Raw genomic sequence first — 27,686 nt, 5'->3', positions numbered from 1 at the left:
CACCCATTTCAAAAGTCTTCAGTGATCTTGTCAGGAAGGTGAGCATCATGGAATTCTGGGTTATTAGAACAAAGTGTTCTTGTGTCAAGGGGAGTACTTGAGTAGAGGCTCAATGTCTGTTGGCTACCTTAATACCTAACATATAAATATATGTACATAGATCTATTTCCCTGTTGTTATATATAAATATATTTACATACGTACATGCCTTTATTTAGACCTCTATAAATGCCCTTTGCCTCCTATTTCTTTCCTCTATTTCCTTTTACTTTCCTCTTGCCCCACTATCATGTTTGACCTTCATTTGGATTTCAGTAATTCTTCTCAGCTACATTGCACTTGATCAAGCCCCACCAGGCATCCTACACCCTGTACGCCATCCATTTTAGATCACTTGTTGTTCCCTTGTTCCTGAGTTTATTGGCACTACCCTTTCCTTCCCCCACCTCCCTCTCTCCTGTGTTCCCCCCTCCACCAACCTTCCATTGTTTTCTCCTCTGGATTGTTTATCCCACCTATCTAGATAAGCATGCAAAAACAATACCATAATAAGCACAAAATCAAAACAAAACAAAAACCAACAACGAAAAAGAAAAGTGTATAAATAATTCCAGGTCTGTTTTTTGACCTTTATAAATGTTTTCCGGTTGAGTTTGATGCACCCTGGCCCCAAAGTCTATTTTGGGGCTTCCTCAGGGATTTCACTGCTTTCCTCCCCTTGCGGCACTGTCCTATGATCATGGCAAGCAAGCATTGAATGTATACTTTTGAACTGCAGAAGAACAAGCAATTCTATCTCGGGGAACTTCTGACATGCGATCAGGAGGGACCAGTCCTGGAAAAGGACATCATATTCTGTAAAATAGAGGGTCAGTGAAACAGAGGAAGACACTGAACGGGATGGAGGGGCCCAGGGGCTGCAGCCATGGGCTCAGTAAAGCAGTGATTGTGAGGATGGTGTCAGACTGGGCAGCGTTTCGTTCTGTGGTACGATGGTTGCTATGGGTCAGACCTGATGACACCTAACAACAACATCACTCCAGTTAAACGGTATTGACTCTGAGTCCCTGAAATCCTGACTAATCACAGCTATTTCTTACCACTGCAGACGTCTGGGGACGCGCTTCTGGGGGTATTTGGCAGCTTTGTGGTAACAGAGAGGCCTTGGCGGTTTCCATTCTTCTTCCTGTTTGCCACTATATTACGATAGTCAACCCTCCTGAATAGATCCTTACTCCAGGCAGGAAGAATAGGGAGGGGAAAACATATGCCCACCGAGTTGATTCCTCTTAACAAAGTTGTCCAGATATTTCATCCAGCAATTTTGATACATCCTATTGGTCAGAACTGTGCCACATGACTCCTCGCTGCAAAGGGGTCTATCAAAAGAACCTTGTTAACTGGGCACTTTAATGTCCCCCCACCAAAATAATTTTTGTTAGTAAAAAAGATAAATGACTACTGGGTTTTGGCTGACAATTTGGCTGTCTGCCATAAAGTGACTATTTAGAGATAGGAGCCCTGGAGGTGTAGTGGTTATGCATTGAGCCATGATCCCCAAGGTTGATGGTTCAAAACCACCAGCTGCTCCTCAGGAGAAAGATGGGGCTTTCAACTCCTAGAAAGAGTTACAGTCTCAGAAACTCACAGGGGCAGTTCTGCCTTGTCCTATAAAGTCGCTGTAAGTCAGTATTGACTCGACGGCAGTGAGTCTTTAGCATTAAGAAGCATTTAAGGAAAAACCAGTTTAGAGAGGAAGGTGTTTGGTTTAGATAAATACAATGGTAGATGCCATTAGGAAGCCCAGGTGGAATTGTGACAGACAGGAGTTGAAAATAAACAAACATTTTGCTGCAGTGACACCTTTGTCATATGTTCCAGAATTGTGGATTGAAAAGATGATGACGGTGAGGCTAAACACTGAAATACTTCACTTTTGCCAATGTGTTAGTCCGGGCTGACTAGGGAAACAAATCCAGAGACACTCATATGAGCAATTGTTTATTGAGAAAACATCCCAGCCCAGTCCCCATCAAGTACGTATGTCTGATGTTAGCTTGTATGTCCTATTGTAGTCCATACATTCCTCTTGTAGCTAACATTGACACTCACAATGATGCTGAGTGCAGGAAGGTCATAGGCCGGTGGGTGAAAAGTCTTGTGGATGGTGGTGGTAGACACCTCTCCAGGGCTCCGGCTGCTGTCAGTGTGGCTCCATGTGGATTGTCAACAGGAAAGAGTTGTGTTTGAAAGCAGAAAGAGTATGTGGCTCTCCTCCAGAGAGAAAAAGAGGACGTTCCCAGAAACCTCATGAGAAGGCCACGCCCACAAGGAAACATCATCAGGCTGCGTCCTGATTGACAGGTTACACTCCACCCTTTCCCTCTCTTTATCATGTTGACACAAGGTTATGTAACATCCAGAGCCAACAAAGAGGCTTATCTGAATAAGCCCATTGCTGTGGAATCTACTCTCCTCACGGTAACGCGATAGGGCAGTAAGCTACCCCATCGGGTTTCCAAGAATGTTACATTGACATGAGCAGCTGCCACATCTTTCTCCCACTGAGTGCTGCTACTGGGTTAGAATGCCCAACCTCGCTCTTAGCAAGCAAGTGCTTGACCACTGCACCTAACTCCTAGGAAGCAGTCCATAACGAAAGAGTCGCTAGCCAATGTCCACCATTCTGTTCCTACCCCGACGTCCCTAGTGGGGGGCTACTGCCCTTGATGTAAGCTGTTAGTTTTTCAATTCTGCTGAGCATAGCAAAACGTTTTATTTACCTAAGTGTAATTTTCACTCATATTACTTACAGTTAAGATGCATTTTACCATGAAAACTGCATAGGGTTTTGATCTGGAAAGGTGTGGCCTTGCTATTTATGAACAAACTAACTTTGGGCAACACCTTTCTTAGCACTCTCATTTTTTGTTTTTGTTTTTCATTTGGGAGACAGCAATCATCATCTACTTGCCTTATGGGGTTGTAGTTATGATCAAACAGCATATTTTCAAAGTGGTGTGTATAGTATAGACTATCATAGAAAGAAAGAGACTATTCTTGTAAGACTATGAAACACACAAATGCACTACCATGGAATCGATGCCTACTCAGAGCAGCCCTACAGGACAGGGGAGAACTGCCCCTGTGTTGCCAAGGCTGGAATTGTTTACAATCTTTCTGAGGAGCTGGTAGTGGTTTCGAACTGCCCACCATATGGTTAGCAGCCTAATGCATGACCACTACTGGGACTCCTTTAAAAGTATATAGACCAAGGTAACTGCACATTCTAGATGGCAATTGAGTCTCTGTAAGACTTAAAGTGAAATTCCTGCTTATAAATATATTCTGTCATGTGAATGTATGCTGAGTTGGGAGCACTGTAAGGACAAGTGTGTGTGTGTGTGTGTGTGTGTGTGTGTGTGTGTGTGTGTGTGTGTGTGTGTAGAGAGAGCTTGGTAAATACACCAGTGTACTCACCAAGCACCTCCCCTGGGGTAAACCCCGGAGCATCTTGACTTGTCAGAAGACTAGATAACTCCATTATATTTCACTAGGGTGGCTGAGTCTTCCAAGAGAACGGTGTTTAAAAGGAATCTAATCTGTAAGACCATCTTGAGATCATTGTAGTGCAATGTCTGGCCCTACCACGTCTCTCTTCTAAAATCCCAAAGATAGGCTTCACCTGTTTGTCACTCTCAATTGCCTGATCCTATAAATAGGTCCAAAGCTCATCTCTCTCCTCCTAGCCCAGAAGACTCAGATTTCAGAGGATAAAGCAAAATAACAAAATGCATGTAAGGACATTTCAGAGTGTCAGTCAGCCAGCCACCCCATCTCCACTCCTGGAACCGAGGACCCAGCAGCCATGCCTCTGTTCAAACTTGCAGGTAGGTGTGCAAATGTTTGAAAAGCTCAATTGTTTTCATATGCAACCACTTCTTAAGCTATCATGCCAGCTGTGATAATCCTAATTTAGGGTTCATAACACAAGTTGCTTTAATAATACATTTCTGAGGACAGACACTTTCAAGAGTTTTTGCTTTTGTTTTAATTTAGAAAGGGGATGCTTTTCTAAGATTGCACTATCACCTTTGATGATCCCAGTTCAAAAAAAGTGAAGTATTAATCAATTAATATCTAGTGTAAATAAAACCTGTGCTAATCTAATTCTGAGAAGGGTCCTGCCTCACGCCTCGAGCTACAGTGTGAGCTGAAATCATGAACATGATGAAATAGTAACCCAAATTTTACTTTCTGATGGTTCCCAACCCAGGTTTGTAGCCACGGTGATGTGTTTTTAAGTAGTAAGCTGAAAGTCCTTTTCAGTATCAAATCCCACATTTCACATGAAACAAAAAGGGGGCGATTGCTGCAAAAGACAGAAGCAGAACGTTCATTTAAGAAGCGTGTGAGTCTAGGAGAGCCGCAGTGAGCTTACAGCCGCTGCTCACCTGAGGATACCCATTCATGATGCTTTGCTTTTGAGTCTACTCCCGCAGTAAAATGAAAGCGGTATTTAAACACAGTTGTGCTTATGTGGTCCATGTAAGTTTACATTCTGCTCTCTCTCTCATTTTTATTTTTGGCTTAACATTATAATTTAATCATCTTACCATGTCATCCCAAGCATCATTTTCAATGACTCCATAATATTCCAATTTTCCTAACTAACCTCTTAGGTTGCTTGTAGGTTTTTAAAAGTATAAATGAATTTTGACAATAATCTTTGCCCCTAAAGCTTTTCCATATGTAAGTATTCTTTCCATTGGAGAGAGTTAGAAATGACTATTGGTCCCAAAACCCAACCCACCCTCTTACCACTGAGTGGGTTCTGAGCCCTGACTTGGTAGGTATTAGTCAATTGTGTCCAAATGAGTTATTTCAACGTGCTGGAAAAGTCCCCACTTACCTTCATCAGCTTTTACAAAGGGGACCCTTTTTTGAGATGAGAAGCACAACTTTGAAGAGCTGTTAGAAGTGAGAAGACAACGAAGAGGTGTACGATGGGCACCGCCCCAGGGGTTTCTGATGGCGGCAGACTGTAGGCAAGCAGGGAGAGTCACCCTGTAATTGTCATGCATCCCACACGCCTCCACGTGTTTTCGTCCCGAGCACTTAGTTCTGAAAGTTGTTCACTTATCTTATTTTAATTCATACAGCTGAAGAAAAACGTGAGTACTTCATATTATTTTTCCTGCCATTTCCCAAACCGTTAATTAGACAATTGGTGCTGTTCCTAACTTTAGAAGCATGGTTATCTTTCAGCAGTGTTAATTAAAGGATACCATTGATAGTCAACAGGGGTTCACACTGATCATCGATATCCCACAGTAGAGCAAATGAACTCACGGTATTTCTAGACACCCAAAGAATCCAGTCTCTGAAGAGAAACTGCTGGACCACTTATTTGATTAATGTAAAATAAAACAATCCTTTCCATTGACACAAATTAGCCAAGAAGGCCTAACACAACTTACCTTAGTTAACTCTCAATTTCAGTGCAAAAAAAACATTTGTTGAGCATTTTTATGACAAGATAAATAGAAACATTTTAGAAAGACAACAGGACTTTTATTTGTATGTGCCCCTTTATCTTAAATCAGACTCTTTTTTAGGCTGACTGATATGGATCTGCCTCTGAGCGCCTTTGTCTTTGAGATGGAAGGTGCTAGATGGAAGGCTTATCACTTTGTTCCATCCCCCCCACATTATTCAAGCACTGCTGAGAGATAAGCATGCTTCCCACCCGCAGCCCCTACCTGAAACTATTGATTGAAGAAGCAAGCATGATAGTTCTTTTCTCAAAAGCCTTGCAATTCCTGGGTTAATAATAATAACCCCCACGTTTGGGTAGTATTGTGCCATTTGAGAGTGTTTGTTATTTAATTGTCTTAACAACTCTCTCAGGTGGGCATTATTATTATCCATACTCTCCTCTTATGATGATGAAAACTGAGGTTCCTTGGTCATTTCGTGGTTGACATGACTGGCTGACACGGACACCGCTTCTGAGCACCTCCTGGACTCTTTACCTGTCACCACTCTGCTTCTCGTTTCGAGCCTGTCTCTTGCCTATTCCCTGTCCAAGTGTAGATGTCCTAGCCTCAAGGCATTCCCACGTGATGCTCCGCTATCTCAAGTGTAACATGCTCAGGAAAGAATTCAGCCATTATCCGCCCAAACCTGACGAGGTCTTCTTTTGCTCCATGAATCCAGATGGCCACCAATCTGATCTCCTCATCTTTTGAAATCCCAAGCTCGGGCTTTCCTTTCCCATGACCACTGCGTGCTCTGGATTAATTTTGAAAGGCAGAGCTCTGGAATGGGGGTCAAATTTCAGCTGTGGCTACATGAGGTCACGCGACTGGTTGATTCGGTGGAAGGCAATAGCAGACGCAGTTTTTTTCTCATCGTGTACACTACTTCTGGAGAGTAGAGTTTCTCCTTTTAACCTACTCAGAGTGGTTTAGGTATCTACAACTTTAGTAGAAACAAGGATGTTTAAGAATGTGAAAGAAATGGAGATGGGCAGTCCTATGCAAGAACCAGATCTTTAACAAGTAGGATTTAGTTTCTGGGCAAAGATGCCCACACCACTTCTGAAGACCATCTTCACTATTGCCATAGACCCGGCATACAAGCAGCCGCATCTTCCTCCTCCTCATCATCATCATAACTCATTAGTCCATTTCCATCTGCCTTGCAGGGTGCCTGAAGCCTCTTCTAATTTATGCTTGCCACTCATGCTTGACATGCATGTGCTTGCTTGTGATGTTCAGGGAAGAATGGGACTATTTCTGGGGATCCTTTGGCCTTGGGGTGGAGAGAGGAATTTTCAAGCTATCAAATGCATTTATTAGTATTCCATTTGCTCCTTAGTGAGTCATGGTGCCTGTTAAAGAACTACTCACAACTTCCAAAGATGCTTTTCAGTTTCAGGAAGTGCTTAAGTTTAATGAGGCAAACAGATGCATGAAGTCCAGCCAGTACAGTAGGACACAGTGTGACAGGCTGGTTTTTAAAACTGGCTGACCGGATTGTGGTGAAGTTATGAATCAGTGACTATCATTTCCAATGTACCCCTCAGCCTGTATAAGTCATTTATCATTTCCTCGTACCAAATGCCTGTTTTGTCAGTGCTACCATCTTATGTTATTCCATTTAGTTAGGTGTTTGTTTTCTGCCATAAAGCGTTTCCATTTCATCTCATTTGAGTCAAGTTGGGTAGGTCTTAGAATGCCCACTTTACAGATAAGGAACTACAGATCAGGGAAGGCGAAGCCAAGACTTGAGCATATCACAACTACTTACCATGGAAAATGTGGCTTTGGGGAGGCCTGTAGGGCTTTTTCTCTGCATGCAGTGTGGCCTGTCATCCTGTGGGGAGTGTTTGTCGTCTATTGTTGCTCCAAATAACTAGCTATGTGCCCAAATCAGTGTTGCTACCTCTTCTTCTCTGGAAATAGCAGCCAGAGTCACTGCGCAGTGTCAGAGGTAATGATTATCCAGATGGAAACAACTGGGTCTCTAGAGAACCCGGGGAGACAGGGAGAAAAGCAGAGGCTTGGTGTGCATCATGACTAGTATGAAACTGGTTCTCTTATAGCCGGAGGGTCTTCAGTGATACACTGTTGAGCTAAATGTCACCCATCCGTTAAAGAATGGAAAAATTAAGGCACATAAACGTAAAAGGGCCTCTCCAGGAGCCGCTCATTATGGGACGCCTGATGTTCACACGCAGTGGGACTCCCGAGACCAAGCATCAAAATTCCCAAACTCCCTGTCTCCTCCACACCCACATATCAAGTTATCAGGATCGCCAAGAGTCCCAGGTTGTTGTGTGTGAGAGAAACACAGTACCTGGCCTAGAAAGAGCAGAGACCCAAAAGCCCACAGCTCTTTTCAGGATTGCTTGGAGGACCAGAGCTCTTCGGGAGGGAGCCTCCAAAGCCTGCCCTGCCCTTTCCAAAGCTCCCCGAAAACCACCATACTCGAGGCAAGGGCTGGGCGGCGTGGTTACGATCAGACAGAACCGTGTGAGTGAGGAGCTTGTCTCCAAGAGCCAAGTTCCATCTTGAGGATCAGCTTCGGGACCATCCTGCAAAGATCTGGGAGAAACCTGACTTACGTTTCTGAGAGTAGATGTCTCTGCTCCTCACAGCAGAACCTACTAAAGGAAGCAGAAGCCTTGCAGCCTGAGGGTGGAGCAGGGTCCCCAAGAGCCCAGTATCGTTCTTAGCACTGCACCTTATAACAGAAACTCCCAGGTGATTTAGGGGGGAAAGGGTTGGAGTACTAACCTGCGAAAACTTCCTTTAGAAATTGATGATGCGATGCGTAGCTTTGCTGAAAAGGTATTTGCCTCTGAAGTCAGAGATGAGGGAGGCCGGCATGAGATTTCTCCCTTTGATGTGGATGAGATCTGCCCCATATCTCACCATGAGATGCAAGCACACATTTTCCACCTGGAAGCCCTGGCCGTCTCTACAGAGGGCAAGAGGTAAGTAAGAGGGATGTTCAGAGCTGGGCACTTGAGGGGCGGGGTGGAGACCAGGCAGCTATGGTCAGTCTCTCTGGATGAGGATTTACCCCTGCCAGCGTTACTATTGGTGTTTGTTTGTTTGTTTGTTTCCTTCACAGTGTGTGTGCTGGTAGCGGTATCAGTGACTAAAAGAAGAGAATAGCGGACGGCTTAGCTTCACCCACCTTGGTTTTGTCAAAGCCTGCCTCTCTCTCTCTCTCTCTCTCTCTCTCTCTCTCTCTCTCTCTCTCTCTCTCTCTCTCTCTCGCCTTCTGAGCCAAAGGCTCAGACGAGCCTTTACAATTAGCCCAAAGTAGGCTGCTGGCTGCTGCGGGCACATTCAACTTACACATGCGTGCCCACCCGATGGGTAGACACCTTGGAACCCACAATCCTTCATGTTCAAATGCTTCCCTAGCCGAGCTTAGTGTGGTGACTAGTGACACGCATCACTGCAACCAGCCAGTCTGACTGCCTCCTGGCCTCTGCGACACAGCTCTCCCTCCGTTTCTACCCTCGCGCCCTTCCATCCCACACGCCACGATGCATGCTTAGTGCTTCCCCTAAGCAGTTTTTCATACGCCCCTCTCCACAAAGTCTATCTATGTTCCTGTATTTGAACTACTTCAAGGCTCACTATCTGTTCTGTCTGCCATAGAGTTGGACCCTGTATTGGGTTTGAACTGCCACCCTGTCAGTAAGGCACCTAACCAGGTACCACCACATTGGTGTCAGGTGCCATCGAGGAAGCGCCACTTAACAAAGCGCCACTAAACAAAACACTGCTTCGTCCTGTGACATATTCATATTGTCATTATACTCGAACCCATTGTTGCAGCCACTGGGTCAATCCGCCTTGTCCAGACTCTTCCTCCTTTTTCACCTCACCATGACTCCCACCTACCTGCAACCCCCTCCTCACAGCACCCTCCCCGGGCACAGGTGGAAAAGATCATTCTATTGTCTCTTTCTTGATTTCATGTTTTTAAGGAAAGAATAGTATTTCACCTTTTGGGGCAGCCCTACCTAAGGGAGAACTTGAGGTGGAGTGGGAATGATGGGAGGAAATAATATGTATTAAGCACTCTCTATGAGCCAAGTACTTTTGAGACATTTTCTATACATAAAATCTCCCCCAAATTTTATCCTGTCAGTATTATTGCCCCTCTTTCGTCCAGGTGGGAAGATGGAGAGTTTGAGGTATATTCATAAATGACACAAGCAGTAGCTGACATGACTTGGATGATGGCAGCTCCCAGACTGCCTTTCTCCTGTTAAAGATCTCCTAGTAGGTTCCCTGAGGGCCATCACTGGAAGGTATGGCAGGAGAAAGGGGAGCACTGCTGGGGTCCTCAGCGAACCTTCTCCCACTGTGGCTGGATCCTCTTTCTTTTTTAATCATTTTATTAGGGGCTCATACAATTCTCATCACAATCCATACATACATTAATTGTGCAAAGCACATTTGTACATTCATTACCCTCATCATTCTCAAAACATCCGCTCTCCACTTAAGCCCCTGGCATCAGCTCCTCATTTTTCCCCTCTCCCCGTTCCCTCTCCCTCATGAACCCTTGATAATTTCACTGTCCAATGTCTCCCTTCATGCCCTTTTCTGTTGTCTGGCCCCCAGGGAGGAGATTATATGTAGAACCTTGTAATTGGTTCCCCCTTTCCACCCTACCCTCCCAGTATCGTCACTCACACCACTGGTCCTAAAGGGATCATCTGTCCTAGATTCCCTGTGTTTCTGGTTCCTATCTGTACCAGTGTACATCCCTTGGTCTAGTCAGATTTGTAAGGTAGAATTGGGATCATGATAGTGGGGGGGGGGGGGGGGTGAGGAAGCATTTAGGAACTAGAGGAAAGTTGTATGTTTCATCGTTGCTACAATGCACCCTGACTGGTTCGTCTCCTCCCCGAGACCTTTCTGTAAGGGGATGTCCAGTGGCCTACAAATAGGCTTTGGGTCTCCACTCTGCACTCCCTACCTCATTCACGATGATATGATTTTTTTTCTTCTGATGATGTCTGTGACCTGATCCATTCGATACCTCATGATCGCACAGGCTGGTGTGCTTCTTCCATGTGGGCCTTGTTGCTTCTGAGCTAGATGGCCGCTTGTTTACCTTCAAGCCTTTAAGACCCCCAGACGCTATATCTTTTGATAGCTGGGCACCATCTGCTTTCTTCACCACATTTGCTTATGCACACATTATGTCTTCAGCGATGGTGTCAGGAAGGTGAGCATCATAGAATGCCAGTTTAATAGAACAAAGTGTTCTTGCATTGATGGAGTACTCGAGCCCATATTTTAATTTTCACTTTTTTTCCTCAAAATAAAATTCCATAGTAAAATATCAATATGACACAATGGAACTTCTGGGGAAAATGAAACTCATCTATTTTTAAAATTCCAAACATAGAAAGAAGCGCTTCCAAGGACGAAAGACAGTTAATTTGTCAATCCCACTAAGTGAAACATCTTGCACCAAACTGTCTAACATCGATGAATACATTTCTTCATCACCTACCTACCAGACTGTGCCTGATTTCCAGAGAATGCAGATCACCGGTGATTATGCCTCTGGGGTGAGTTGCTCCCTCCCCCTCAGATGCCCCTGCCCCAAAGACTTTCAGCTTGACTGCTCTAGCCTCTCCCCTCCTTCTACTCCTCGCTGAGGGAGGCCCTACTTCACTTGCCCTTTGTTCTATTTTATTTCGAGATGAATAGATAATGTCTTGTAGATCTATATTGTTTTTTTTCATTCAACATTATTTCCTTTTCTTTGCCTCATTTGATTGCATGGGAAGAAGATGTATGTAGAGCAGAAGGCAGTAGACAGATTCTGGCACAGGGACCCAAGGGAGAAGTAGGTGGTCTAGTCTCACTGATGGCCGCAAAAAGTGGGAGCAGGAGCCTCAGGAGGGACAGGGGACTTTCTGATAAATGTAGAACCCAGCAGACCTGGACTAGAGAGATGGGTTTCAGGGAGCCTGAACAACTACAACAAATCCGTGGTATGAAAGGGAGAAGAGAGGAGAGAGAAAAGACCAAAGAGCAGGAGATGAGCGAGGGCAAAAAGTTCCAATGCCTCTTTCTTTTAAAAAAAAATCATTTTATTAGGGGCTCATGCAACTCTTATCACAATCCATACATACATCAATTGTATAAAGCACATCCGTACATTCATTACCCTCATCATTCTCAAAATATTCACTCTCCACCCAAGTCCCTGGCATCAGGTCCTCATTTTCCCCTCCCTTCCCACTCCCCACTCCCTCATGAACCCTCGATAATTTATAAATTATTATTTTGTCATATCTTGCCCTGTTCAACGTCTCCCTTCACCCCCTTTTCTGTTGTCCTTCCCTCAGGGCGGAGGTCACATGTAGATCCTTGTAGTCGGTTCCCCCTTTCCAACCCAACCTCCCTCTACGCTCCCAGTATCGCCACTCACACCACTGGTCCTGAAGGGATCATCCACCCTGGATTCCCTGTGTTTCCAGTTCCTATCTGTACCGGTGTACATCCTCTGGTCTAGCCAGACTTGCAAGGTAGAATTCGGATCGTGATAGTGCAGGGGGAGGAAGCATTTAGAAACTAGAAGAAAGTTGTATTATTCATCGTTGCTACATCGCACCCTGTCTGGCTCGTCTCCTTCCCGAGACCCCTCTGCAAGGGGATGTCCAGTGGCCTACAAATGGGCTTTGGGTCTACACACCCTACTCCCCCCTCATTCATTATAAGATTTTTTTTCCTGATAATACCTGATCCCTCTGACACCTCGTGATCGCACAGGCTGGTGTGCTTCTTCCATGTGGGCTTTGTTGCTTCTGAGCTAGATGGCTGCTTGTTTACTTTCAAGGCTTTAAGACCCCAGATATTATACCTTTTGATAGCCGGGCACCACCAGCTTTCTTCACCACATTTGCTTATTCACCCGCTTTGTCTTCAGTGGTTGTGTCGGGAAGGTGAGCATCATTGAATGCCAATTTAATAGAAGAAAGCATTCTTGCATTGAGGGAGTACTTGCATTAAGGTAGTGGAGATCCAATGTCCTTCTGGTACCTTAATACTAAACCTATAAATATATGCACATAGATCTATTTCCCCATCTTCATATATAAATATATTTGTACATATACATGTCTTTATCTAGACCTCTATAAATGTCCTTTGCCTCCCAGCTCTTTCCTCTATTTCCCTTGACTTTCCTCTGTCCCACTATCATGCTCAGTCTTCATTTGGGTTTCAGTATTTCTTGTTGGTTACATTACTCTTAATCATGCCCTACCAGGCCTCCTACACCCTCCTCATCACCGATTTTGATCATTTGTTGTTCCCTTTTCTCTGGGTTTGTTAACACCACTACCTTTCCCCCCACCTTCCCCCTCTCTCATGACCCCCGGAACTGTTGGTCCCATTGTTTTCTCCTCCACATTGTTCATCCGCCTATCTTATTTAGACAGACCTGAGGAGATAATAACATGCACAAAAACAAGACAGAGCAAAACCAAGCAACAATATATAACAAAAACAATAGCAACAACAAACCAAAGACAAAAAACAACAAAACAAAACACAACAAGAAAGAAAAGCTTGTAGTTAGTTCAAGGACTGTTTGTTGGCCTTTACGAATGTTTTCTAGTCCAGTCTGTTGGGGCACCAAACCTTGGCCCCAAAGTCTACCTTCGGCATTCCCTGGGGGAACTTGTTGCTCTATCTCCTTGCTGTTCTGTTGCATCCACTTATTGTTTTGTCTTGGTGTGGTGGAATCAGATCGGGTGCAATTCCCACTGTGTCTCCAGTGTTGTCCCCTGTAGGGCTAAAGGTCAGTGAGGGATGTTGTGTCTCATAGTGGGACCGGTCATGTGGTCTTCTCTGTGGACCGGTTGCTCTGAGTGGGAACGTCATCCTCAAGGCCTTGTGGGCCAGGATGTACTCTACTCTCTTCCTCCCCCTTCATCTGCTCCCGTGTTCTATGATCAGATATATCCCTCTCCCAGAGCTGCAGATTCAATGTCATCCTCTGAAATAAATTCTTCTGGGGGGAAGGGCAGGCCAACACCTCTTTGTGTACTCAGTGCAGCCATGGCTCCTGGTCCCAAGAAGCATCTTAAGCAAATAGCTGCTCATTGGCTGCTGGACAAACTGACGGGTGTGTTTGCTCCTCATCCATCCACTGGTCCCTACAAACTGAGAGAATGTTTCCTGTTGTCATTTTCTTAAGAAATAGACTTACATATGCTCTGACAGGAAATGTTGTTTTAAAAATTGGCATGTAGTGATTTATTAAGATGGATGATCCCTACATAAATGCTGAAGACGAATGTGTGCATAAGTAAGTGTGGTGAAGAAGGCTGATGGTGCCCGGCTATTGAGAGATATAGCGTCTGGGGACTTAAAGGCTTGAAAGTAAACAAGCAGCCATCTAGCCCAGAAGCTACAAAGCCCACATGAAAGCAGCACACCAGCATGCGTCATTTATGAAGGGCCAAAGGGACCAGGTTTCAAACAACAAAGGCGCGGGGAAAAATCATATCATTGTGAATGAGGGGAGTGCATGATGGGGACCCAATGCCCAGCTGTAGTGGACCACCAAGTAAGGCTGAGGTGAGCATGCTACCATGAATTGTCTCTGACTCCATTTATTTCAATACTTCTCTTCTATCTCTCATGCTCTCTATAACTTTACTATGATCTTTACTTATTATTGCTGTACAATTGTGCCTACTGGACCCGTAATGATGTGCTAGGGGCTGGCTTCCCCTGGCAGATGGTGCCCATTATGTGGGGCCCAGTAATAAAAGAGCTCTTTCATGTTATATCCCATGTAACAATTGTTCGCCCTTATCAGACAGTGAGGGTGAATCGGGAAAGTTCTTTTTGAGTTAATTTTTTTAAGTGTGAAGTTTTTAGTCTGAGTGAGCTATGGGTCAGGGAAAGAGCAAGGATACAGAGTATGGCACCACTCTTTGCCGCCTCTTGAAGATACAAAATGTAGTGGTAAAGAATAAGAGAATGAAAGAGTTTCTTCAATTGGTAAAGAAATTTAATCCTTCTTTTCTGGAGTCAGGAATCTTCGATTTGGAGATCTGGGATAAGGTAGCCATTAACTTAAGAAAAGCTCACAGGGAAGGACAGAGCATACTCATGGAGACCTGGGTTCTGTGGGTGCAGATTAAAGCCATGTTGGAGCTGCTGCAAGGTGAGAGAGTGAAGGATCCAGACCATCAGAGTAGTGAGAAATCTCTAAGCTACACAGACTTAAATCAGGTGAGAAGCAGGCAGAATGAGTTTCAGGCAGATGAGAAGATTTTAGATGTAGCTGAGAAGGCGAAGTTTGAATCAGGAAATGGCAGAGTAGAAGCATCTGCCCCACCAGAGTATAGAGCAGGGAATTACAATACTATCAAGCAAGCCAGTGCTGGAGGAGAAGAGATTAGATCCAAAGAAATGCAAATAGAGAGATTTAACCTAGAAAGTGGACCTTGGAAAGTGAGAGGCAAAGAGGGAGTAGGAAAGCACCTTTGCTCTCCCGGGTGGAGAATAAAGAGTATAGCTCAAGAAGCAGACTTAGAATTCAGAATGGCTTATCCTGTTAGAATTATAGACAGGGAGCCCGATGAACAATAACCGAAGGGAATCAAGAAAGGCAATATACAGCCTTTCCCTTGAAGCTTCTGAAAGATCTCAAGCAGGCAGTAACTAGTTAGGGTCCAGATTCACCATTTGTAATTGGTATGGTCAAGAATATGGCAGATACGGAATATTGGATCCCGGCAGACTGGAAAGCTTTGACGAAGGTGTGCCTTTCCCCTTCAGAATCTTTGCAATATCAGATGCTATGGAACGAGGCAGCCCTTGCACGAGCATGCAAAGACGCAGAACAGGGCATAGATAAGGGGTTCATCAGCTGCTAGGAGATGAGAATTACATCACAGTTGAGTCTCAACTACAGTTTACTGAACAGACAATAGGACAGACAAGTGAAGTTTGCTTAAGGGTCTGGGAAAAGATAATTCCATCAGAAGAGAGAAAGCTGAGTTACATGACTATAAGACAGTGGAATGATGAGCCTTACTCTGACTTTGTGTCCCGACTGGAAGATGCTATTTCCAAATGTGTGACGAATGTCCAGGCAGTAAGAGACCTAGTGCATAAGCTATCTTATGATTTCTCTAATAAGCACTGTGAAAATGCCTTGCGTCCCTACAGGGAACAGGGCACGTTGCTGGATTATTTTAGGATATGCAGGAGTGTAGGGGCAGAGGAACACAAGGCAGACCTCATGGCAGCTGCACTGGCAAATTATTTTAGACCTAGAAGAGAGTACTTTAGTTACGGAAAGACAGGTCATCTTCAAAGAGAGTACAGACAACACAGGCCGATCAGCCTGCCTGTGCAAGCAAACTGCGGCCTGCACCAGAGCATGGGCCGGGGCCACCTAATTCCGGTTTAAAAGAGCCTGAACTCTGCCCCCGCTGTAAGAAGGGAACTCATTGGTCGAGTCCATTTCGCTCAAAGTTCAACAGTGAAGGGTTGCCATTAGCAGAGGCTTCCCGGCGGGAAAACAGAGGAAGGAGCTGGATCCAAGTCCCGCCCAACAGAGCTCAGAAGGCAAGGCCTCTGCCCAACCCAGCAAGAGAATCGTTGAATGGCAGCAATCACAAGTATCCCCCAGCCTCACAGCAGGAGACCAGACCTAGTCAAACAGACAAAATCCCAGCCTCTGTTCTCCCTGCAGTTGGGTTGAGTAACCAAGAGAAAGCTCAGAAGCCCTCACAGCAGTTTGCTGATTCTAAAGAACAGAAGCCTCTTATTGAAAGAGTAATACAGTTTTTATCAGGAAGTTTTAACCTAAGTACTCAAGAAATTAAAGTTGATACTGGAGTTGATCAGAGTTGTGAAGTAAAGCCAAAAGCTGTGATTAAATCAGAAATTATTAAGAGCGGTAATAGGGGTTCGCTACCTAAAAGAACTATAGGGTGTTTATTAGGAAAGTCTAATGTAAATTCTTAAGGTGTTCTGATTGTTGCTGGAATTCTTGAACAAGATTATGAAAAAGTTAAGGCAGTGATGAATTCTGATATATCATAGTTTATGAAAGAAGATCGCTTGCAAAGAGGTAGTGGGGAGGAGCTGAGTCACTCAGGGTTCAGTATAGCAATAATGAAACTCACAAGTCTTAAACGTTTCCTTCCCGCCAACTATCATGATCCCAATTCTACCTTGCAAACCTGGTTAGACCAGAGGATGCACAGTGGTACAGATGGGATCTGAAAACACAGGGAATCCAGGACAGATGAACCCCTCAGGACCAATGGTGAGAGTGGCAATACCGGGAGGAAAGGGGGTGTAGAAAGGGGGAACCTATCTCAGGGATCTACATATAACCTCCTCTCTGGGGGATGGGCAACAGGAAAGTGGGTGAAGGAAGACGCCAGGCACTGTAAGATAAGATAAAATAATAATTTATAAATTATTAAGGGTTCATGAGGGAAGGGAGAGCGGGGAGGGAGGGGGAGGGAAAAAAAGGAAAACGAGCTGATTCCAGGAACCCAAGTGGAAGGCGAATTTTGAGAATGACGAGGGCAACGAATGTATAAGTGTGCTTTACTCAATTGATGTATGTCTGGATTGGGATAAGAGTTGCATGAGCCCCAATAAAATGATTTTAAAAAAAGATGGATGGCAGGTTCTACCTGATCGAACCTCCCTTGCTGGGGTGTGGCTGTCGTCAGCATGGACAAGGCCCGAGAGAATCTCCGTCTGATCTATGAGACCAAGGTTCGATTAGCTGTTCATTGTATTACATCGGAGGAGGCAAAGCACATTTGTGCAAAGTAAGAACGATCTTTGTGGGCACAAAAGGAATCCCTCACCACCCGCTATCCTGATCCCCTCATGAACGTGAACGGCACCGTTCAGATCGATTTGGAGACTGGTAAGATGACAAATCTCAACAAGTTCTACACCGGTAATGTGTGTATACACGGTGACTGCAGGTGCTAACCTGGGAAGGAAGAACTAGAGTGATCACCACTGGAGAGAAACGTCCTGGCTCTTTGGATGCGGCTCATGTGAAAAGTGCCAATGGCAACAGCTCTGCCACCCCGTTCCCAACATGTTCGTTATTGAAAAAGGCAACAAGCCATGGATTTCTCTTCCCCAAGGAAAAGGGATCTGCCTCTCACTTGCTGAAGAGGGAGACAAGAGATTGATTGCCAAATAGTGCAGTGGGTGAAATGATCGCTAGGTGGTGAAAATGAAGAAATGCCTAAATTAATAAATGTGGCATAACTGATTAAAAAGAGAGAGAGAGCAAGTTCCAAAAGGCTATTGTTGTCTTTCTGTCTGGCTGTCCTCTCCAATTTCGTGGCAGATGCGTGCACAGTAGATTATTGCTTGGAACAGACTCTCGTGTGCCACAGGGCTAGTAAACTCATGGCACAAACAACCTGACCTGCTTGTCCTATCCATAAGGGCTGGCCAATTCATAAACCTCTGCCACAGGGACTTGCAGAATCAGCACCAGGTGGGTGAAACTGTGTTTAGCCATCAGTCCGTGCTCCAAATATAGTTTTATGACCAGTCCCAGGCCCCCTTCTCATATAACTGATCCATTTAGGATCCATCCTAAGTTATTTAAAAGTGGTCCTGGAGACTTTGAAGAACAAACTATATCACTATACTTGTATATTTGTTGGCTAGATGTGGCTGAATAACACTCCACCTAGTTTTAATGTGTACCTGAATGAAAAAGAGAGCTGAAAATGATAGCAGGATGAAGTTCTATGGGCCATTAATCTCTGATTTAAAAAAAAGGGGGGGGGATTCCATTTAACCAGGTCTCACTGAGGACTAGAAAGCCCTGGTGGTATAGTGGTCATGTGTTAGGCTATGATCCACATGGTTGGCTGTTCGATACCACAAGCAACCCCTCAAGAGAAAGACTGGGTTTTCTACTCCTGTAAACGATATAGTCTTGGAAACCCTCCGGGGTCACTGTGAGTCCATATTGACTCAATGGCAGTGAGTTTGGCTTTGGTATCAAGGACTACTCCTTGCTAGGTGTTGTGCAGTATGTGCCAACAGCCAACCCCAATTCCACTGTGGAGCAATGCAGACTCCGAAGGATTCTGAGGCTATACATCTTTGCAGCTGTGAATTTGTAAAGCCTCGTCTGTCGTGTGTGGAGTAGCTGGTGGGATGGAAGCACAGACCTTGCAGCTAACAGTCCACTGCTGACTGTAGAGCAGCGGTCCTCAACCTGTGGGTCGTGACCCCTTTGGGGGGGGGGTCAAACGACCCTCTTACAGGGTTGCCCGATTCATAACAGTAGCAAAATTACAGTTATGAAGTAGCAACGAAAATAATTTTATGTTTTGGGGGGTGGTTACCACCACATGAGGAACGGTATGAAAGGGCCACGGCATGAGGAAGGGCATGAGGAAGGCTGAGAACCCCTGCTGTAGAGCATCCTCAGGGCTGAGGACAGGAATGAAAATAAGACCTAACTTCTTCCCTTGAGTTGCTGACCAACGGATGGCTCACTCGTTGGCAATGTTCACAAGTATGTCCCTGAAAGCGGATCCCTGATCTAGCACCATGTGTTACATACTTTACAAGCTCTTTAGAAATAGTTGAACTGATTAGGATCACATCTGAACTGCCAACCTTTGGGAACAAGCTTACATTGATCCCCAGGGGTGGGGGAGGGAGCAGGAATAGTCAATGATTTAAAGTCAGAACTACTTGATTATGCCTCCCTTAGCCAGAAGTCACATTTGGAGGAAGGGGGAATAGGCCTGTGTCAGAATATCCCAATGTTCTAATAAAAACGTATCTCTTTTCTGCTGTCTGTCCCCCTAAGAGGGGGCCCCTGTGTCAATCATAAGGATCAGTTCCCACATATCCCCCCACCCCCACTCCTTACCCTCCTAGTATTGCTACTTTCCTTATTGTTCCTGAGGTGTTTAAAAGAGACAGCAGTTGGTGTAAGACATGAAAAGAAAAAAAAATTATCAAGGGGGATAAGAGGGAGGGAGGCGGGAAATGGGGAGCTGATGCCAGGGGCTCAAGTAGAAAGAAAATGTTTTGAAAAAGATGATGACAACATATGCACAGATGTGCTTGACACATGGATGGATGGATGGAATATGATAAGAGTTGTATGAGCCCCCAAAACAATGATTTTAAAAAGGAAGGAAAAGAAAAAAAGAACTGTAAGAGCATCTAATAAAATAAAATACATGTATCTCTCTGCTTTTAGCCAGAAGTAATGGTCCTCAAAGCCATTCAAAGAGTGACCGCTCACAGGCTAACATTCAGATCTGTCTACAGCTACAGAAGGGGGTGCGTGTGTGAGGGGTCCGGGGGATTCACACCACCCCGTCTTCCCCCAACAGTTCCCTCACTAGCCTACAAGTGGTTTGAAATCTCATTAGAATCACATTGCCTTTCAGTATTCAGAAGCCTACACTTAAAATGCCCGCATGTTATCTGGAAGGAAGGAAGCATTTACCTTTTAGAATAAGTAGTTTTAATCATATCTGCTAGATAACCAGTGCTATGGATTGCATCTCAATGTAAAGAAAACCACAGTCCTCGCAACTGGACCAATAGATAACATCATGAAAAATGGAGATGTGCTTGAAGTTGTCAAGGATGTCCATCTTGCTCAGATCCACAACTCTGTGCTCATCAGAGCAGCATCTGGAAGTCAGAGGACATACCGCATTAGGGAGATCTGGGACTCAGACCTCTCTAAAGTGTGGATGAGCAATTATGTCACTCTGAGGACTAAAGTACACCTGATCCAAGCAATGGTTATTTTCTGTTGCTTCATATGCCTGTGAAAGTTGGACACTGAAGATGGAAAACCAGAGGAGAAGAAGTGCATTTATAGTATGGTGTTGGCAGGGAGTATTGAAAGCACCCTAATCGCCACAAGAACAAATAAATCTGGGAGGGGGAACGTAGCATTAGAACTGATTGTGACAATGTATATACAACTCTTTTAAAAAGTGATTTATCTATGCAAGTATATGATAAGTGAATATTATATCAAGAAAATGACTTAAAAAAAAAGACCAGTGGTTACCAGGTATGTAGGAGGAAGAGTGTTTGCTTAGGGGCCTTTGAGAGGTTGGAGATGGAGGTGCAGAACAGAGATAGAATTTAGCCAGGAATGTGAAGTTAAGAAAGATTTTATAGAGGCAAGAAAAGAACTTCCAGGAGGGAAGGAAGAGCAGAGAAGCACAGGGGCATCTTGAACCCCCGGGCGGGTTCTGAGACCCAACCCCAACGAGTTATGTCAGGGGAATCGCACCTGGCAGTGAGGCAGTGGGACATATATAGGGCTTGAGCCAAGGACAGGTGAACTGATAAGGGGAAGGAGGGCCTTCTGGTGCTGCAGTTGCAGGGTCTGAGTCAGGGTGTGGTCTGTGAGTAAATCATCCTGGAACGCTGAGGGAAGGGGCTGAACAGACCCAGCCTGCAGAGAAAAGCTCCTTGAAATGCTGGAGGCAGGGACTTCACAGTCCAGCTCTGGCCTGGAGAGGCGGGGAGAAAGGGGCCGCACAGTCCAGCAGGCCATCTTTCAGGAGAACTGGGGCAAGCAGCTGCATGGTTCGGACCTGGCCCAAACAGCATTGAGTTTGTTAATGGTGGTTGTACAACACAAAGAGTATAATCAATATAATCAATGGCAGTGAAATATACACGTAGAAGTTGTTGAATTGGTAAAATGTTTGTTGTGCATATTTTTACCACAGTTACAAACATAATTACAGGAAAACAATGAGTACAAGAAGAAGAAAAGGTTCTAGAGTTGACTGTAGTAATGATTGTGTGATTGTTCTTGATAAGATTGAACTATTGAATTGTAGGGTAGGTGGGTGACAAGCCAATATAACTGATGATCAAAATAAAATAAAATGAAATGAAAAAGAAAGAGAACATATATCTGTCTTAGAAAAGGACAGCCAGAATGCCCTTAGAAGCAAAGCTAGTGAGACTTGTCTCACCTGTTATCAGAAGCATCTACTTGCTGGGAAAGGACATCATCCTTGATGAAGTGGAAAGACAGCAAAGAGAGAGAGAACCCTCCACAGGAAGGGCCAACACAGCGGCCAAAACAACTGTGGGGATGGCGCAGGACCAGCCGCGTTTCCATCTTCATTGGGTCCCTATGAGTTAGTACTGACTTGATGGCACTTTTTTTTTTTTACAACATCTATCTAGTGAAGAATGGAACTCTGGTGGCAAAGTGGGTTAAGCACTGGGCTGCTAACCAAAAGGTTGGTGGTTCGAACCTACTAGCTGCTCCACAGGAGAAAGATAAAGCAGTTTGCTACTGTAAAGATTTATGGGCTTGGAAACCTTATGGGGAAATTCTACTATGCTATGATAAGAATGTCACAATAGTGGGTATGGTATCTAGTGAAATACAAACAATGACAGAACTGTTAAGGGAAAGAACTGCAGGCCAAATAAGCTTTGATAGAAATGAAAGATCTATCAAACTTTTAGGACCTACTCCTAGAGGGAGGCCCAGTGCCCAAGTCAATGGGGAAGCATCCGAAGTTCCGTGGGGTGAGGGAGGTTGGCCTGAACTACAACAAGCAAGAGAGGTGGGAGGGACCAGAGAGAAGCTCAGTCTATGTCTCAGATTTCCTGATACTCTGAACTTTTCTTGCCAGGTTACAATCGAAGATTTTGAGATGGTTTGCACAGGGCTGTACAGGGCACTGTGTATACGGGAGAAATACATGAAGAAGTCAATTCAGAGGTTCCCTAAAACTCCTTCCAAGTACTTACGGAACATTGAGGGCGAGGCTTGGGGAGCAAGCGAGAGCGTCTATCCAGGTAATTCATAATCTCATAGGTGTAGAAAATGTATCTTTAGGTTTGACTACTAAATATAAATGTAAAACATGCTCCTAAATTACAAAGAACCCAGTGTAAAAAGTCATAGTCCTCGTTGGCTCCATTCTCCTTCCTGTGACACATGCGTGCTCAATCACTTCATTTAGTCTGGAAAATACCTCTCATAATATCTTCTCTCTTCGCCCTCCTCCAGACCCCTAACTTGACCCTGGATTTCCCCGTGCCTAGATGATTTCAATAGCCCCACACTGCTAAAAGTTGTCTTACTCTCAGTTTAGCCTCACATTAATGTGGGATATCTTATTAAAACACAGTTCTCAGGGGTGTGAGGGGTGATACTTGGAGAGTAGAGGGTGAGTGAGTTGGAAAGGGGGAACCGATTACAAGGATCTACATATGACCTCCTCCCTGGGGGACGGACAACAAAAAAGGGGATGAAGGGGGACGCCGGATAGGGCAAGATATGACAAAATAATAATGTATAAATTATCAAAGGCTCATGAGGGAGGGGGAAGCGGGGAGGGAGGGGAAAAAGAGGACCTGATGCAAAGGGCTTAAGTGGAGAGCAAATGCTTTGAAAATGATTAGGGCAAAGAATGTACAGATGTGCTTTATACAATTGATGTACGTACATGTATGGATTGTGATAAGAGTTGTATGAGCCCCTAATTAAAAAAAATAAGTTTACAGCAATCAAGAAAAAGTGGTCATTCTGAAATGTTGGACACATAGATTAAAGAAAGCAACAGAGAATCCAAACTATACTTATACAAATACGAATAGAAGTACAGTTGTCCCAACAAAATCCTTTATTAAACAAAACTATTAGTGAAAAAAACAACAACACAGTTGTAAGCTCAACCTTCTTCTCACAAACAACGTAAGTTACTCTCCCTTACCAACAAAACCAAAGCCGCAGTCTTTAGGCACAGCATCTAAGCCCTACCACCATCTGGCCTCTAAACTCCGGTCCTTTTACCATCTGGCCTCTAAACTATGGTACTTTTACAATTTTTACTGGCTGGTTGGTTGGTTTAACTTGCATTCAACCTATCTCCACATCTGCCACTTCTCCACCTTTGTTCTGTGCAGAGGTGCCCCTGCTCCATATAAATGGACATGTCCTTGTACCAGCACTGTTCCCATGCTGTTCCCTGTGTTTCACCCTGTTCCCTCATTCACTCTATGTCCAGTAATAAATAATCCTCCAAAGACTATTATTTCCTGCCTTCCTCTAACCCCGGAATGAAAGTAAACTCTTTTGAGTTTCCATAGTATGTCATTTACATACTTACATTTTACTTTCTGCCTGTCTAAATCGCAGTAGCTATTCTTAATAATAGCACAGTCTTTTTATTGCAACACTATCATAATTTAAACAATGTTTATTTTGGGGCATTTCAGTGGCTGCCCAATAACAACATATTTCCAAATATCCTTACATAAGCATCTTTGTGCAATTGTATTGTAGTAGCCTTGGGACTAGACTCCTAGAATGGGCATTTCTGGAGAGGCAAATATTTAAAGGTTTTTGAACTTCCAAATGGTTATATGATTAAAGAGGTTCATTCTACAAGCCCCTCTTTGTCATTTCTTATAATATTTAAAATTGTATTACACACGTGTCCTGGTTGGCCACTCATTATATTGCTACACCCACCCTCTTTAATATGCATATTCAAGCTGTTCCTTGGTGTCGATTTCCCCTAAGTCACACTTCACCTCTCGAGTGTAATTGAGAATGAGGGTTGATCGTTGGTGTTCAGTGTAGCACCGCACTGGCTTTACCCCCGCGCCCCGCCCCCCCCCCGTGTGCCTTCTCTCCCAGTTTTGAAAGGAGGCGGCCGACGTGTCCTTCACACGGTGCTCCCTTCATGCTCACTCTGGCTGCTGCTCGAGCGACACTTGCAAACAGGAGACTCTCTGTCCTGGGACCCAGCAGCTGAAGAGACATGAATGCCACGCTGTTAAAGGTCAAAGGACAAGTTTGCAAAGACACTGCCTGTGTGAAAGTTGTTTTTGGCTTCCTCAGCTTGAAACTGTTAGCAGCAGAAAAGAAAAAGAACGTGCACCCACCGAACCCCTTCTGAATTCCTTTAGCAGAAACGAGGTGCTTTAAAAGGTGGGCAGCAGTATAATGATACATTCCTATAAGAAGAATTTATTTTCATAGCTTCATAGTGAAATCATTCGACATGGAAACTAATCTAGAAGGTTGGTTTAAATAGGGTAAAGATCCATATTTTGTTTTTTAATTGCAGTTTTCTATGAAATTATCTGATAGACTAATAGTGAACAGGAAGCCGTCAAAGACTCAGTTTAGTGAACAATTTAATTTAAGTAACTACCACATCAGTTGTAAATATCACAATTTCTTATTTGTCAGCAGTACTTCTGAAGAACTTGACTACTGTTCTTATACTACGTAAAATATTGTTTTGGCAATTATTTTAAACTACTAGTTTAATCACCATCAGAGAAGAAGGTAAAAAAAAATTTATCTTAACTCTGGATAAATATACCTTATCAAGTAGGGCAGCTCAGTGACTGGTATTTTATAACAGTACTTCATGGTTTGGTTACTTTTATGTGGTCATTCAATCTATTTGCTGATATCTGACTCTCTGTTTTATGGAAAAAGTCTTTACCCCTCCTCCGAAGAAGGGAGAAGACCCCTTCCGAACAGATGACCTTCCGGAAAACCTGGGCTATCACCTCAAAATGAAGGATGGGGTCATTTACATCTATCCTAATGAAGCAGCAGCCAGCAAGGATGAGCCAAAGCCACTTCCTTACCCAAATCTGGACATCTTCTTAGATGATATGAATTTTTTACTTGCTTTAATTGCTCAAGGACCCATGTAAGTGTTTCCTGAAACCTAAGCAACAACAACACTCATTACTATTGACATGAATGATACTACCGGCAGTGAGAATGGCGACTTATTACTCACTGCATTCGCCTCGATTCTGACTCACGTCCACCCTAGAAGATAGAGTGGCTTCTGAGACTTTGAATCGTGACGGCGAAAATCTTTCTGTCAGGGAACAGCTGATGGGTTCAAACTGCTGATTTTGTGGTTCAAGGTGTAACCCCTGGGCTCCAAAGGGAACGGTGGGTTGCATGGCCGGGAGTTAAACTTGTACCTTGAGAATTCTACTACTGAACCATTCATATGCTACCAATGACTTAGTGAGTGCGTTCTACCTTCACACACAATGTTAGACACTTTGTGTACATTGTTTATTTTACTCCTCACAGTTGCCCTATCTGGTAGGTCTGTTTAAAATGCCAGGTTTATCCGCTGAAACGTTCAGTTTTTGGTAAATATTGGCCAACGTCACACTGCATGGCAAGCTGATAGTCAAACCCAAACCTGCTGATTCTTAAGCATTGGGTCCATACTCCGGAGGGACTGTCCCCATTGGTTTATTAAAATGCCTTCTCAAACCGTCCCTCATTCTTATCTCTGACTTTGATAGAAAGCCGAAATCCTGGAGCGCAATACTTTGCAGGAGGATTGGCTGCAGGGTAACCCAAAATGATAGTTCTAATTACTATTTCCTATGGGTGGTAAGGGTCTCGGTGGTTTTGAAATGATGATGGTTTCCCGAGATGTCTGGGATTTTAGAAAAGTGTGTTATTTTCATCTTTCTAGTAAAACCTATGCCCACCGGCGCCTGAGGTTCCTGTCCTCCAAATTCCACGTCCACCAGATGCTCAATGAGATGGATGAGTTGAAAGAGCTGAAGAACAACCCCCACCGCGACTTCTACAACTGCAGGAAGGTGACGGCTTAGCTGCTCAGAGGAAGTCTCGAGGGATGAGGACAACATAGTAGTTTTCTGATTAATCTGAGGTTTCTGATGGAAATCCATCTGATGCAGATGGATTATGGTCTACATGTTATGCCCGTGGAAATATGTACCCTAGTATTGACATAAAACTATTATCATGAACACGTAGCACCAAACGAATCTTCAAACACTACCCTTCTTAAAAAAAAAAAAGACTGCCCTTCTAGGATATGGAAGTTGTTGTTGCTGGTCTTTTTTTCTGCCATCTCCTAACTGTATGACCTTGGAGAAGTCATTAAATATTTTCAGTTTCCGTTTTCTCATTTGTGAAACTGGGAAATGGCTGCTCAGCCCATCACACGTGAGGATTGTGAGTGACTGTGTAAACCAATCAACTGGAAACGCTTTCAACGAGTGTGCTATTTAAGTGATTCTTAAGGAAGTGCCAACAGGAAATATCTGAGCAGTGATTCGGGCCCAAATCCCAGCTCCGCAGCCTATGTGACCTTGGGCAAGTGACTTTAATTATAAAATTGTCATTATCACAATATTTACCTCATAAATGTCCTCTGTGCTGTGCCTCCAAACTCAATCCTCTCTCTCTTCTGGGCAGAAAGCAGCAGTGTCTTTACCTCCAGAACTGGCCCAGGGACGGGGTTTCGGTCGCCATGAGTTCCGTGTGCCTCAGGAGCAGGAAGTCCCCTGTGTCCGAGAGGTGGCAGGCTTAGGCATCTAGCCTGCCCTGGCTGTTGCTATTGCATAGACACATGAGGTTCGGATGGCCCTTTTTTTGCCGGGTCACCTCCACCAGTTGTCCGATCACACACACCCTGACGTTTATTGCTGGCTCCCAACAGTGGGATTGTACGCACTATGGCCTCCAACAAAGAGCCCCGGTGGCAGTGTGGGTTAGTGTTAGACTGCTAACCAAAAGGTCGGCAGTTCAAATCCATCAGTCTCTCCAGGGAAGAAAGATGAGGAGGCTATCTGCTCCCATAAACATTTCCAGCCTTGGAAATTCGCTCTGGTTCTAGAGTTTGACTCTGTGAGTTGGAATCTGTTCCACATCAGTGGTGGGTCACAGTCTCCAACAACGAAGGCGGATTTTCTTTCTCTGAATGTACCTACAGGTAGACACCCACATCCACGCAGCTGCCTGCATGAACCAGAAGCATCTGCTGCGCTTTATTAAGAAATCTTACCAAGTTGATGCTGAAAGAGTGGTCTACAGCACCAATGGGGAAAATCTCACCCTCAAGGAACTGTTTGCGAAATTAAAAATGCATCCATACGACTTGACGGTCGATTCTCTGGATGTTCACGCTGTAAGTTGAGAAGACGAGAGTTTCACAACCTAGAAGGAAGGTGGAGAGAGGATGGGAGGAAGTGGGAAACTTTTGGGATGATGGACATGTAACCACACACCCCTCCCTCCAGGGGCACAAACGTCAGAAACCGGGGGAGGGG

General features: G+C 44.4%; 1 protein-coding gene across 2 annotated transcripts in view; it reads left to right on the top strand.

Annotated features, from left to right (window-relative positions):
- The first annotated feature begins 3,868 nt into the window (after positions 1 to 3,868).
- AMPD1 (adenosine monophosphate deaminase 1) overlaps positions 3,869 to 27,686 on the top strand; it is a 31,774-nt gene continuing 7,956 nt past the window's right edge. Inside the window, exons 1-8 of one of the 2 annotated variants that reach the window (XM_075540319.1) lie at positions 3,869 to 3,890; positions 5,163 to 5,174; positions 8,323 to 8,503; positions 10,951 to 11,116; positions 22,235 to 22,400; positions 25,063 to 25,282; positions 26,081 to 26,210; positions 27,350 to 27,544. In XM_075540319.1, coding sequence (XP_075396434.1) covers positions 3,869 to 3,890; positions 5,163 to 5,174; positions 8,323 to 8,503; positions 10,951 to 11,116; positions 22,235 to 22,400; positions 25,063 to 25,282; positions 26,081 to 26,210; positions 27,350 to 27,544 — 1,092 coding nt within the window. The remainder of the gene's footprint in view (positions 3,891 to 5,162; positions 5,175 to 8,322; positions 8,504 to 10,950; positions 11,117 to 22,234; positions 22,401 to 25,062; positions 25,283 to 26,080; positions 26,211 to 27,349; positions 27,545 to 27,686) is intronic. The other variant, XM_075540320.1, reaches the window with a different exon arrangement.

Source organism: Tenrec ecaudatus, chromosome 1, assembly GCF_050624435.1.
Source record: "Tenrec ecaudatus isolate mTenEca1 chromosome 1, mTenEca1.hap1, whole genome shotgun sequence".
Lineage (NCBI taxonomy): Eukaryota > Metazoa > Chordata > Mammalia > Afrosoricida > Tenrecidae > Tenrec > Tenrec ecaudatus.
The sequence above is the reverse complement of the archived record's forward strand: the minus strand, read 5'-3'. Positions and strand labels throughout refer to the sequence as shown.